The sequence below is a fragment of the Nycticebus coucang genome, chromosome 8 (genome assembly GCF_027406575.1).
Source record: "Nycticebus coucang isolate mNycCou1 chromosome 8, mNycCou1.pri, whole genome shotgun sequence".
NCBI lineage: Eukaryota > Metazoa > Chordata > Mammalia > Primates > Lorisidae > Nycticebus > Nycticebus coucang.
The window spans coordinates 9,293,877-9,307,737 of NC_069787.1; the positions used below are offsets into that span (position 1 = coordinate 9,293,877).

A 13,861-nucleotide genomic window follows, 5' to 3' on the forward strand; every position below is an offset into this window, starting at 1 on the left:
AGGTTGCTGTGAGCTGTGTGATGCCACGGCACTCTACCAAGGGCGATAAAGTGAGACTCTACAAAACAAACAAACAAACAAAAAAAAAAAAAAACAGATATTGGACACTCACTCTGGTTTTTCACCTGTGCCAGGCAACAAAATTGGATGCAAAGCAATAATTGGCTTTGGTCTCAGAATGATTTTGATATCAGCTTTGTGATCTAGACCAGGCTCCTCAAATGTAAAATACCTACCCTGCTGGTTTACTATCAGGACTAAACATGATATCTCACAGGCGAGTACCAGGTTCAGAGCCTGGCACATGGAGGGTATTCAATTATTATTAACAGCCACCACTTACTACACTTTTGCTGTGTACCAGGCACTGTTCTAAATATTTAAATAGATTGCTGTAATTTCAGGTAACTACCACAACAAGCCTATCGATGAGGAAGAAAACTAAAGTTCAGAGAAATTGAGTAACTTTCCCACAGTCACACAGCAAATACGTGGCAGACACACAAGCATGAGCTGTAGCACTTACGTGTGTACTTTTTCCATCATATTCTACTACCTCTCAATCAATGTGGTTCCCCTTACCCTACTGTCTTGGATCCAAGGGATTTCTGGGACTTAATAATTTTTCTTTATAAAACACTGGGTAAACTTGGTGAGGTGATGAAAATTTCAAATAAATAATCAGCAGAAATAAAGCTTATCAAGGGAAATGGTTCAGGGACATGCTTGAGAAAACATTTCAAATAGGTTCCTATGTCAGTCTTCTTAAACTTACTCCTTCACGAGTTATACCACTGACTTAAGGATTTCTGAAGTGGGATGTACGTACCTCACTCTGGGTGAGTGAGTTATTTGTTGGAGGAAAAAAATTCTCCTGATGAAAAAACTTCTAAAACCATAATAATGATTATACCCATTTTATAATTAGGTATAATAGCATATGCATTTAACTTATTATACGCTCACAGATGGGTGGTCAGAAATTCCATGACAGAGTGCCAACAGAAGAGCTGAAACACCTGCACTGAGTTGCCCTCCTTCATCTGACTCCACTTTCAATGTCACATACAAATGAGCAGTTACAGTGATCACGAGAAGGACTGACTGGCCACTAACCACCATCTTCGACAAAGTGTGCTTGTTCAAACATTGAATATTCCAGTGGTTATTTGCCCTTATTTTATAAAAATGAATGAGGCAAATCTGAAAGTGCTGACAGTAAATGATCACTATCAGTCCCAAACCTAATACAGAAAGATGGAAACATTAAAGAAGTCAAGAGCAGATTTTTAGCCACGATAAACTATCCCTGTGTCAACTGTGGGTTCAACTGGGAAGGAAATGAGATAAAGTTAAGGACCATGCTGAAAATACATAATCAATAACTGCACCTGAAAAATGTGGGAGCAACAGAGATTTTGAATTTGTTTAGCTTTCTTGGCAGAAAACCTTCCTTTTACACATGGGTTTAGTTTTTGACTTGTGCACTTATGTTCAGGAATACCTTACTACAAAATAAGAGGACTACAAGTAGCAAAACAGAATTTCCTCCAAAATTTACCCTGAGGCATCAGGAGTTCATTCCAAAGCCCACAGTACAACTGATTCATCAACGCCCCTGGGGTCTACATTTTTCTTCCTCCTACTGCCTTGCTCTGGAAACAAAAAAAGAAAAGATATCTATGTATTTTTCAAATGCTCCAAGGCAGCAAAACTTTTAAGGTATCATATGTTATTACATACAGTTTAATTTTACAGAGATACACATATACTCAAGAAAGTCTCTAGATATTTGAAGATTCAGGTTACAAGATTAGCCAACCAGATTAAACCTCTCTGTATCACTGTATGACTCTGTATCACTCAAAGAAATCTACACAAATATGGAGAGCCTAAGAATTGGCTAGAGAATCCATCACTTTATTTTCAGAAAAACAGAGCATTCCAGCAGCACGGCAAAAACAATCGAGTCAGCCATCCAAAAATAAAGGGAATCAAAAACAATGCCAACCAGCTTTCACGCCCAAACAGGTAAGTTTCCCTGTGTAAGAACACATAAATGATAATCCTAAATCCTAGACAGAAAAGTAGATAGCACCTTGTGCTTTTCCTTGGCAGGTGGACTGCATCGGCCCAGAGTCCATGGGCTAGTCATTTCATCAATCTAGTCTTTTCATCCTCTAATGCCAGGAAGTCGGTTTCACGTGGAGGCAGTATTGACTTAAAGGGCTTGCTGTAGAGGAGATGGTTATGGTGAGGTTCACTTGGGTAACAAAGCACTTTGATAGACTTAGCAGTCCCACAAGTCTTCCAAGTGGGAGGATCAAGGTCCTTCTGATTCCCCACATGGGCAAATTTGAGGCACGGGCAACATAACAGCACAGATGATCATGGAAGGTGGACAGTGAACCAAGGCCTACTTCTCAGGCTAGTTACTTGTGTACCAGGGGCAAGATGGAAATACCAGACATGAAACATGAATATGCATTCCATTTTACCCCACAAGGCTCAAATGTGCCTTCCAAAACCACCTAGAGAAATCCACCATAAATGATGGATTTTTTTTTTTTTTTGAGACAGAGTCTCACTCCATTGCCCTGTGTAGAGTGCTATAGTGTCATAGCTCACAGAAACCTCCAACTCTGAGCTCAAGTGATCCTCTTGCCTCAGTTTTTCTATTTTTAGTAGAGATAGGGTCTCACTTTTGCTCAGGTTGGATTTGAACTCCTGAGCTCAAGCAATCCACCCACCTCAGCCTCCCAGAGTGCTAGGGTTACAGGCGTGAGCCATCACGCCTGGCCTAAATGATGGATTTTACAATTTAACCCTCCAAGAAACAGACAAGGAACTCCAAGGAGAGGAGGGTGAAGGATCCTTTATGAATATAGTGCAGGGCTCTCCTCACATTTAACCCTCAACCCTTATAACCTCTAGGGCCTATAATGAATATACCGTTACAAGGCACCAGCAGGGAGCAGAGCAGGGCTTAAAACATAAGATGACATGATTGCTCAAAAGTCGAAGGAGAGGCTTTCACTTCTAAAACACAGAAAAAGACAAGACACGGGAGAGGCAAAGGCAGGAGAGGGACTGATTTATAAACAGCAGGCCTGCTTGTTCTTGTTCTGCACCGGCATGAGCAGAGCTTTGGAAGATGAAATTGATTTACCTCTCAACCTTGGTGGGGTGCACAGGGGCTGTGACATGAAATGAAACAAAAGGATTATTTTTGGTCAAGTGTTCCAGAGAAGAGGGCAAAAAGGGAGGCTGGAACCCCTAACACCAAACTAGCAGGTAGTTTCTGCTATAAACTGAACACTTATCCACTTAACACACCCCATAAGCAGTCCTGGAGACACAGTGAGCAGGGAGTATCTCCTTTGAGGTCCTCTTCCCCAAGAAGCTCTCTTCCTGGCTCGGCACCTATAGCTCAAGTGGCTAAGGTGCCAGCCACATACACCAGAGCTAGTGGGTTCGAATCCAGCCCAGGCCTGCCAAACAACAATGACAACTACAACCAAAAAAATAGCCGGGCGTTGTGGTGGGCGCCTGTAGTCCCAGCTACTTGGGAGGCTGAGGCAAGAGAATCGCTTAAGCCCAGGAGTTGGAGGTTGCTGTGACCTGTGATGCCACAGCACTCTACCCAGGGCAATAGCTTGAAGCTCTGTCTCAAAAAAAAGATAAAAAGAAGAAGCCCTCTTCCTTGAGTCCCCCAGTCTGTCCTGGATCTCCATGAGCCAGGATTTCCATGGACAATGAGCGCCCCTCTGCACACCTCCACGCTGATGGCAGCAGAACCAGTGAGACCAGCAGCTGAAGTCCTTCTGCCTATGCTGATGCTGGAGTTGATACCGGAACAGTGACAGCCAAATTGAAGAGTTATCCAGTAAAGAAAGGAGGATGACTTCACTAATCCCAAGAAAATAAACTTCTGAGACAGGTGTCCAGTGAATTTCTCAAGAAATTTCCCACTTAGCAGTTCATTTTTAGAACTGAGAACCAGGAACTGAGTTACACACCCACATGTGCTTAGCCGAGAAGGAGGGTGACTTTATTCACAGATTGCTCAAAAATACAGGTTGCAGAGAACAGGACTTGGATTGGCAAACTCTTCTTCTTCACTGCCTACCTTGGAGTATTGGGACTGGGTGGCAAAACCCTGATACTATCTGGAGCAGTTCCCCTAACCCTTGTCCCACATCCACTCCACCCACCAGCCAGAAGCTGAAGCTTTATGATGAGGTTTCGAGGAAAACATCCTGTCCTGGTTTCTCTGTTCCAAAGGGCTCTCCAAACATATCCTTGACACAGGCAGAGTTCAAGCCCAGCCTATGTTACATCAGGCTGCTGGTCGCCCTGGAGAGTTTGGAAGAGAAAAGGAAGAAGGTTCCAAAACAAGCTCACTTAAGACAAATTGAGCATCGTGTTCCCTCTAAGTTTACATTCTCTACATTAAGAGAATGCAACAAAAATCTTATTTGTCCTGATTTCTAAAAAACATATAATGTAAATTTTCTGACCTTTTCCAGGAAACTCCTGATTGTGTACTTTCTGCTTATAGATTGTAGAGGCGACTGGTGTTCTCACGCAAAGCGACCAAGGTGCGGGAGAGTGGTTGATCTTTGACCCTGGCAATTTCTCGAACTGTGTGCAAGGCCAGGCCCGGGTGGGCATACTGGCAAAGGCTTTTGGGAACCTGGAAGACACCAAGAATTCATAACATCACTGTGTTTTCTGTGATAATATAGAAGCATAATACAGAACTCCCTCCCTGTCCCTTCCCCAGCAAGGACCTCTTTGGGGCTGCCCTGTAGAGACCCCTTTACCTGCAGGTGCAGGGAGAGTCCTAGTCATGGGGGCTCTGGGTGAGCAGGGTCCCACGCTTCCTTGGACTACCCTCTACAGGGTAGGGCTTTGCACTGCCTGGAAGAGAGTGGTTACCCTTCAGCTTCTCAGCCCCCTAGACTTTTGGTTCTGTAGAGCAACAATGCGGAGACATCTGCATAGCCCAGGGTGAGACCTAGAAGTCACTGGGGCTCTGGCCCTGCCAACCTTGGAAGGGTGACCACCCACCGCCCCACCCTCACCCCTCCAGGCCTCAACTCATCCCAAAGACACCCCTACCTGGCGAGGAAGGAAGTAGGGAGCATCAGTTTCCACGATGATTCTGTCCAACGGGATCTTTTTCAGAGCTTCCCGGGCCTCCCAGGCAGAGGAGTATGTCAGGACTGCTGTGAAGCCCACAGACATGTTGGGAAAGTACTTCAACAGGGGCTCAATGACTGGATAGCTGCCGGTGAAGCAATGCCTGGGGAGAGAACTCCAGGTCAGCAATCATTCCTAGTCCCTTCTGCAGCAACCCTAAGCCCCTCTAGACCTAGTGCCCCTTTTAAATAATTCCCAGATATAGAGAAACTTCCCCCAAGGGACGACTCTACAATAAACCCAGGCAACAGCTGGCTCCAACAGAGTAAGAGCCAAGACGACACTGTGTGAGCATTACTCAGCCACCACTCATCACACTGCAGAATCCTACACAGTCACTTGAAATGACCACACAAATACACAGCAATGGTATAGGGGTAGCGTGTGCTTATAACAGCAAAAGAAAAGAATGAAGAACCATGGGCCAAAAAGCAAAACAAAACAAAACAAAAAAACCATAGGCCCTCTTAGAGTACAACTACAGCATGTAAAAATTATGCCAGTGTAATCAAATGAAATGAAAGGAAACAAAACATTGAAATACCTGTAAGGGTAACCCCCTAGCTTCCCTCCCTCTCCCCTTTGGGCCTCAACTCATCAAGACTATTTCCATAGTCCCACTTACAGGTGAATTTTTTTTTTTTTTGAGCCAGAACCTCAAGCTGTCACCCTGGGTAGAGTGCTATGGCATCACAGCTCACAGCAACCTCCAACTCCTGGGCTCAAGTGAGTCTCCTGCCTCCACCTCCCAAGTAGCTGGGACTACAGGCACCCACCACAACACCCGGCTATTTTTTGGTTGCAGCCGTCATTGTTTGGTGGGCCCAGGCTGGATTCAAACCTAACAACTCAGGTGTATGTGGCTGGTGCCTTAGCCGCTTGAGCCACAGGCGCCGAGCAGGCTTTCTTTTTTTTTTTTTTTTTGAGACAGAGTCTTACTATGTTGCCCTTGGTAGAGTGCCACGTTATCACAGCTCACAGCAACCTCAAACTCTTGGGCTTAAGCAATTCCCTTGCCTCAGCCTCCCACATAGCTGGGACTACAGGCACCCACCACAACACCCAGCTATTTTTTGGTGGCAGTTGTCATTGTTGCTTAGCAGGCCCAGGTCAGGTTTGAACCCACCAGCTTCGGCATATGTGGCCACCTACTCACCGAGCTACAGGCACCAAACCATGGGTGAATTTTCTTCTCTTAATTTGATACCCCTTCATGTTCTTGGCACAATATATGTTTATTAAATAATTTGGAAATTCAGGGCTTTCTCTAGCCATAACACCTTGTTGGGCTATCTCAGCCCTAGTCTACCGGCCACCATTAGATTTCCTTTAAAGGCAGCCCAAAATAAAGGGATGAAAAGCCAGCCAAGCCAGAAGAGCCAAGCGACTGCTTCATTGTTGGTATGCACGCTCCACAACCAGGGGGTCAAGAGGTTTCACCGGCTCCACTTAGCTCCCCCCAGCTCCTCCTCCCTGCCCACTGCTGAAGGTTCTGGACACCATGTTTTTCAGTTAACCCAGCAGTTCTCAACCTGTGGGTGGCAACCCACAGGAATTGTATTAAAGGGTTGCGGCATTAGGAAGGTTGAGAACCAATGAGTTAACCCCTCTCTCACTCATCTTTAAGGAGTCAGCTCAGGCATCACCTCCCAATGCCGTTCATCAGGCTGAACTGAATGCCCTTTGCTCTGACTCTCAAAGCACCTGGGCCCACCTCAGTCCCATACTCCATGCGCACAGAAGCCACCAGCAACCTGTCTCTTGGCAGTATCTCCAGATGTCCCCATAGCAAAGCCAATGCCCCTAGTACATACATGTGGTACAGTTAGGAGTTCACAGAGAGTTTACCAAATTGAACTTAAAAACCCCAAGGTGCCAGTTAGACAAAACACATCCTCCTCTTTAATGAGTAACTGAGGGGAAAGAAGCTTTTAAATTCCAAAAAGGAAAGAAAATGTGTTTTTAAGTACTTTGAAATGTTCACTATGTGCTAAACCACTGGACCCCATAGAAGTTACTCACAAGAACAACAGTCCTCATTTCTTTTTCTAGAGACGGAGTCTCACTTTATCACCCTCGGTAGAGAGCTGTGGCATCACAGCTCACAGCAACCTTCAACTCCTGGGCTTAGGCGATTCTCTTGCCTCGGCCTCCTGAGTAGCTGGGACTACAGGTGCCCGCCACAATGTCTGGTTATTTTTTTGTTGCAGTTTGGCCGGGGCCAGGTTCGAACCCACCACCCTCAGTATATGGGGCTGGCACCCTACCTACTGAGCCACAGGCACCACCCAACAGTCCTCATTTCTGAGAGCTGAGACTCCATGTCAGCCCACCACCCAGGAAGGGGATTGTGAGAGCCTCTCCTGCTCACTCATGAGCAGGGGTCCTCAAACTGTGGCCCGTGGGCCACATGAGGCGGTGTGATTACATTTGTTCCCATTTTGGTTTTTTTTGTTTTTTTTGGCCAGGGCTAGGTTTGAACCTGCCACCTCCGGCACATGGGACCAGCACCCTACTCCCATTTTGTTTTTTTACTTCAAAATAAGATATGTGCAGTGTGCATAGGAATTTGTTCATAGTTTTTTTTTTAAACTATAGTCTGGCCTTCTAACGGTCTGAGGGGCAATGAATTGGGTCCCTGTTTAAAAAGTTTGAGGACACCTGATTTAGGGCTTCAGCTTAAACCATTTGGAGTTGATGTTTTATAAGCAATGGTCAAATATCAGGAATTTCATATAGCTCAGCCTGATAATTCTTTATAAAAGATAGTATATAAGGACAGATTATGATTTCTCTCCTCATTGAGTTTTCATTTTTTTCCAACTAACACCCTAGACCAGGCATCCTCAAACTTTTTAAACAGGGGGCCAATTCACTGTCCCTCAGACGGTTGGAGGGCCAGACTATAGTTTAAAAAAAAAACTATGAACAAATTCCCATGCACACCGCACATATCTTATTTTGAAGTAAAAAACAAAACGGGAACAAATACAATCACACCGCCTTACATGGCCCACGGGCCGCAGTTTGAGGACCCCTGCCCTAGACAGAGGGATGTTTTCTTCATTTGCCCACTGAAGTTCCAGCCTTCTCTAACCTATGGATTTTGTAGTCAGAGGGGACAAATTTTTTCATGATGTCCAGCAAATCTTCATCGGCTTCTCGGCAGTGGATCACCAGAGGCTTCTTTAGAGACACAGCAAGTTGTAGCTGTCTCTCAAATACCTAGAAGACACAGTGACAACACCTACTGGTTAATAGCACTTTATAAGTCTGTTACCTCTCAACACCCAGTCCAATGGGCACCCCCACGGTCTATAATTCTTTGTATTTAAACTGTGAGCCAGGCACAGTGGCTCACGCCTATAATCCTAGCACTCTGGGAAGCTGAGGCAGATGGATTGCCTGAGCTCAGGAGTTCAAGATCAGCCTGAGCAAGTGTGAGACCCCATCTCTAAAAAATACCCAGGTGCTGTGGCAGGCATCTGTAGTCCCAGCTACTTGGGAGGCTGAGGCAAGAGAATCACTTAAGCCCAGGAATCAGAGGTTGCTGTGAGCTATGAGGCCATGACACTCTACCAAGAGTGACAAAGTGAGACTCTGTCTCCAAAAAATAAATAAATAGGGCAGTGCCTATGGCTCAGTGGGTAGGGTGCCGGCCCCATATCCTGAGGGTGGTAGGTTCAAACCTGGTCCCGGCCAGCTAAAACAGCAATGAGAACTGAAACAAAAAATAGCCAGGCATTATGGAGGGCATCTGTAGTTCCAGCTACTTAGGAAGCTGAGGCAAGAGAATCACTTAAGCCCAAGAGTTGGATGTTGCTGTGAGCTGTGACACCAGAGCACTCTACCGAGGGCGACAAAGTGAAACTGTCTCAATAAACAAATTAATTAATTAAACTACATAATAATAACAGCTAGTGCTTGGCTCGGCGCCTGTAGCTCAAGCACTTAAGGCACCAGCCACATACACCAGAGCTGGTGGGTCTGAATCCAGCCCAGGCCCGCCAAACAACAATGACAACTACAACCAAAACTATAGCCAGGTGTTGTGCCCGGTGCTTGTAGTCCCAGCTACTTGGAGGCTGAAGCAACAGAATCGCTTAAGCCCAGAAGTTAGAGATTGCTATGAGCTGTGACACCACGGCACTCTACCCAGGGTGACAATTTGGGGCTCTGTCTCAAAAAAATAATAATAATAATAGTGCTTATTGGATACTTACTATAAAGCCAGTGTTCAAAGCATTTCAGGTGTGTTATAAACTGTAATCCTCACAACCACCCTGAAGTGGGTACTGCTAATGTCAGCACCTCAAGCAGTGAGGCCAAGAAACCAACAGATAGTAAGCTACAGCACCAGAATTCAAATTCGAACCCAGGCAGTAACAAATGTGCACTGCATATTTGGGGCAGGGCTCTAAAACCTCAAGTACAACTTTAGCCACTTTCAAATTTTCATTAATAAAATATGGATACTATTTTTTGTTTGTTTTCCTTTTTTTGAGACAGAGTCTCACATTGTCACCTTTGGTAGAGTGCCATGGTGTCAGCTCACAGCAACCTCAAACTTTTAGCTCAAGTGATCCTCTTGCCTCAGCCTCCCAAGTGGCTAGAACTACAGATGTACTGCCACAAAGCCTGGCTATTTTTTTAGAGACAGGGTCTTACACTTGCTCAGGCTGCTTTCTAACTCCTGAGCTCAAGCAATCCACTTCAGCCTCAGCCTTCCAGAGTGCTAGAATTACACGTGTGAGCTACCGTCCAGGCCCTAAAATTATGCTTTTTTTTTTTTTTTTTTTGAGACAGAGCCTCAAACTGTCGCCCTGGGTAGAGTGCCGTGGCATCACGGCTCACAGCAACCTCCAACTCTTGGGCTCAAGCGATTCTCCTGCCTCCGCCTCCCAAGTACCTGGGACTACAGATGCCTGCCACAACGCCTGGCTATTTTTTGGTTGCAACTGTCATTGTTATTTGGTGGACCCAGGCTGGATTCAAACCCGCCAGCTTAGGTTGAATATGTGGCTGGCACCTTAGCCACTTGAGCCACAGGTGCGGAGCCAAAATATGCATATTGTTAATAATTTAAATGAAAAAAGTAGGGCCAGAATCCCTTCTTTCCTATAACAAGGAAGGCCAGGTTTAGAACAAAGGACAAAAGTATTATAACTCTATAAGCAAATTTCTTCATCTTAATGTTGTTATGAGCATTTTCAATCATGGAATATAATTCATATTTACATTTTTAGCTTCAAATAATAAAAGGCGTCTGGCAATATGACTCAGATGATATTCACTTGAGAATGACATTTACAATTTAATGCTGGTACTGCCTCTTCTCAAAATAGCAATACTAAACCAAAACCAATTCTGAGTAATGTTTATTTAACCTATGTTTCCAACAAACAGAAAATGACCAGAGACAGCAAAATTACAGAATGGTTGGCAGGGGCTTTAAAGACTAGCTAACCCACCTCCTAGATAAATCTGGTAAGCGCTCGTCTGTCTTTTGACCCTATAGACATAAGAAGTTTTAAGAGATTCCAATTCCATATTTTAATTCCTGCCTCTAAAAATTTATTCCTTAGGAGCGGCACCCGTAGCTCACTGGGTAGGGCACATGCACCAGGGCTGGTGGGCTCAAACCCAGCCCAGGCCTACTAAAATAAACAAAAAAACAGCCGGGCATTGTGGCAGACGCCAGTAGTCCCAGCTACTCAGGAGGCTGAAGCAAGAGAATCGCTTGAGCCCAAGAGTTTGAGGTTGCTGTAAGCTGTGACGCCAGAGCTCTCTACCCAGGGCAACATAGTGAGACTCTGTCTTAATAAAAAAATAAAATAAAATAAAAAATTATTCCTTAGAGTAATAAAGCAAACTATGACAATTTTAGTTGAGAATACTACATAGCTGTTAAAACATTTTTCAAATTTTAATGAAACAGGAAAATTTCACAAAAGGAAAAAAACATTCAAAGCCTTTAAAAATTTTTTTTAGAAAGCACATACAGGTGGATTGTTTGAGCTCAGGAGTTCAAGACCAGCCTGGGCAAGAGCGAGACCTTATCTCTACTAAAAAGAGAAAAACTAGCTGGGCATTGTGGTGGGCATCTGTAGACCCAACTACTCCAGAGGCTAAGTAAGGCAAGAGCATTGCTTGAGTCCAAGAGTTTGAGGTTGCCGTGAACTATGACTATGCCACGGAACTCTACTCAGGGTGACAGAGTAAGACTCTGTCTCAAAAAATAAAATTAAAAGCAGGGCGGCACCTGTGGCTCAGTGAGTAGGGCGCCAACCCCATATACCAAGGGTGGTGGGTTCAAACCCGACCCCAGCCAAACTGCAACAAAAAATAGCCGGGCGTTGTGGCGAGCGCCTATGGTCCCAGTTACTGGGGAGGCTGAGGCAAGAGAATCGCCTAAGCCCAGGAGCTGGAGGTTGCTGTGAGCTGTGATGGTACAGCACTCTACCAAGGGCAATAAAGTGAGACTCTGTCTCTACAAAAATAAATAAATAAATAAATAATAAAATAAAAAGCACATACATACAACACATTGTCTTGATTCCATGACAGGTGCATATGAGACAAGCCACTAATTGTCTCTTGCAATTTTCTAAGGAACAATAACATTGAATTTATAATGTTTTGTAAAGACACATCCAAATTTAAAAAATGTTAAGATGGCTGGGTGGTGCCTGTGGCTCAGTGAGTAGGGCACCAGCCCCATAAACTGAGGGTGGCAGGTTCGAACCCAGCCCCAGCCAAACTGCAACAAAAAAATAGCCGGGCATTGTAGCAGGCGCCTGTAGTCCCAGCTACTTGAGAGGATGAAGCAAGAGAATCGCTTAAGCCCAAGATCTAGAGGTTGCTGTGAGCTGTGACGCCACATCACTCTACCGAGGGCAACAAAGTGAGACTCTGTCTCTAAAAATATATATATATATTGTAGTCTTCCTATCTGTGCAGCTTTGCCCACTGAGTCCAGACAGCCATTTATTTCCTCTGTTTGCCAGTTTTGAATCACATCTCACCAAGCCGAATGACATTTTATTTCTCACCCCATGCTCTTACTTCAAGTCCAATTTAATGTACACCATGCCCTGTGGACCTTTATATGCAGGTCTGAGACTGATAATTTTTTTTTTCTTTTGGAGACAGAGTCTCACTTTGGTACAGTGTCACCCTTGGTAGAGTGCTGTAGCGTCATAGCTCACAGCAACCTCAAACTCCTGGGCTCAAGTGATCCTCTTGCCTCAGCCTCCTGAGTAGCTGGGACCAAAGGCTCCCGCCACAATGCCTGGCTATTTTTTAAGAGACGGCGTCTCACTCTTGCTCAGGCTGGTCTCAATCTCCTGAGTTCAGGCAATCCACCTGCCTTGGCCTCCAGAGTGCTAGGGTTACAGCTATGAGCCCACCATACCCGGTGAGACTGATAATTTAATATGCAGCACATTTATATTACTGGCACCTGGTAGGCATTCAATAAACATCAGCTATACAATTAAACATAATACTCCTCTCGGTATACACTTCTGAACTCTTCCCCTCTCCGTACATCTGAACTGCACACTAGAAACAAGATGGGAAAACAGAATATTAAATATTTGTCCCACTTTCCTAAAAATTTTTTCCTGTGTTCAGATTTAGCTATTTTACTATTCACTTCTGGCCAATAAATTGCTGCCTCAAGCTGGATTTGAGACAGTGCCAAGAGGAAAGCTGGTGTGTCAAATTCTGCATGGGGTAGAATCCACACTCTTGCTCCCCAAGGCCTGGAGCCTAGTGGGCAGGCAGACTCAGACCTAGCAGCCCATTCTCCAACAACAAATTCATGCTGGAAGCCAGGGAAGAGATGGAGTAAGAGGGTCTTTCTCCTTGTTCTGCTCCTTCAGAAACTTCTACTGAAATGCTATCATTTTTACCCTGCCAAAGCACCATGCTCAAAAAATATTGGGAGGAGGGTGGCACCTGTGGCTCAAAGGAGGGGGCGCCAGCCCCATATACTGGAGGTGGTGAGTTCAAACCTGGCCCCAGCCAAAAAGTGCCTAAACATACCCTGTTTCCCTGAAAATAAGACAGTGTCTTCTTTTAAGGTGTGCTCCCAAAGATGCGCTGGGTCTTACTTTCAGGGGATGTCTTATCTTTCCTGTAAGTAGGTCTTATTTTCGGACGATGTCTTATTTTCGGGAAACAGGGTATATATATATTTTTTGCCTCTATATATATATATACGTATATATGGAGGAAAAATGTTAAGATTGTAATAGTCATCATCTCTGGTTGAATGAGAAATTATACCTTTTCTTGTATGTTTTTACATTATTCATTTATTTATTTATTTAAAGACATTGTCTCAAGCTGTAGCCCTGGGTAGAGTACCGTGGCATTATAGCTCACAGTAACCTCCAACTCTTAGGCTCAAGAGATCCTCTTGCCTCAGTTTTTCTATTTTTAGTAGAGACGAGGTCTTGCTTTTTGCTCAGGCTGGTCTTGAACTCCAGCTCAAGCAATTCACCTGCCTCGACCTCCCACAGTGCTAGAATTACAGACGTGTGCCACCGCACCCAGCCCTTTATATTTTTGTTTTGTTGTTGTTGCAGTTTGGCCGGGGCTGGGTTTGAACCCGCCACCCTCGGCATATGGGGCCGGCGCCCCACTCACT

At 44.8% G+C, this 13,861-nt stretch overlaps 1 protein-coding gene across 2 annotated transcripts in view; it reads right to left on the reverse strand.

Moving 5' to 3' along the window:
* Positions 1–1,884: 1,884 nt before the first annotated feature.
* The window catches only part of TATDN2 (TatD DNase domain containing 2), a 46,199-nt gene continuing 34,222 nt past the window's right edge, over positions 1,885–13,861 (reverse strand). The window contains exons 5-8 of one of the 2 annotated variants that reach the window (XM_053600169.1): positions 8,303–8,430; positions 5,125–5,308; positions 4,521–4,696; positions 1,885–4,356 (exon numbers count right to left, since the gene is read on the reverse strand). In XM_053600169.1, the coding sequence (XP_053456144.1) occupies positions 4,556–4,696; positions 5,125–5,308; positions 8,303–8,430 (453 nt within the window). In that variant the 3' untranslated portion in view covers positions 1,885–4,356; positions 4,521–4,555. Of the gene's footprint in view, positions 4,357–4,520; positions 4,697–4,826; positions 4,924–5,124; positions 5,309–8,302; positions 8,431–13,861 lie in introns of those variants that run through there. The other variant, XR_008381828.1, reaches the window with a different exon arrangement.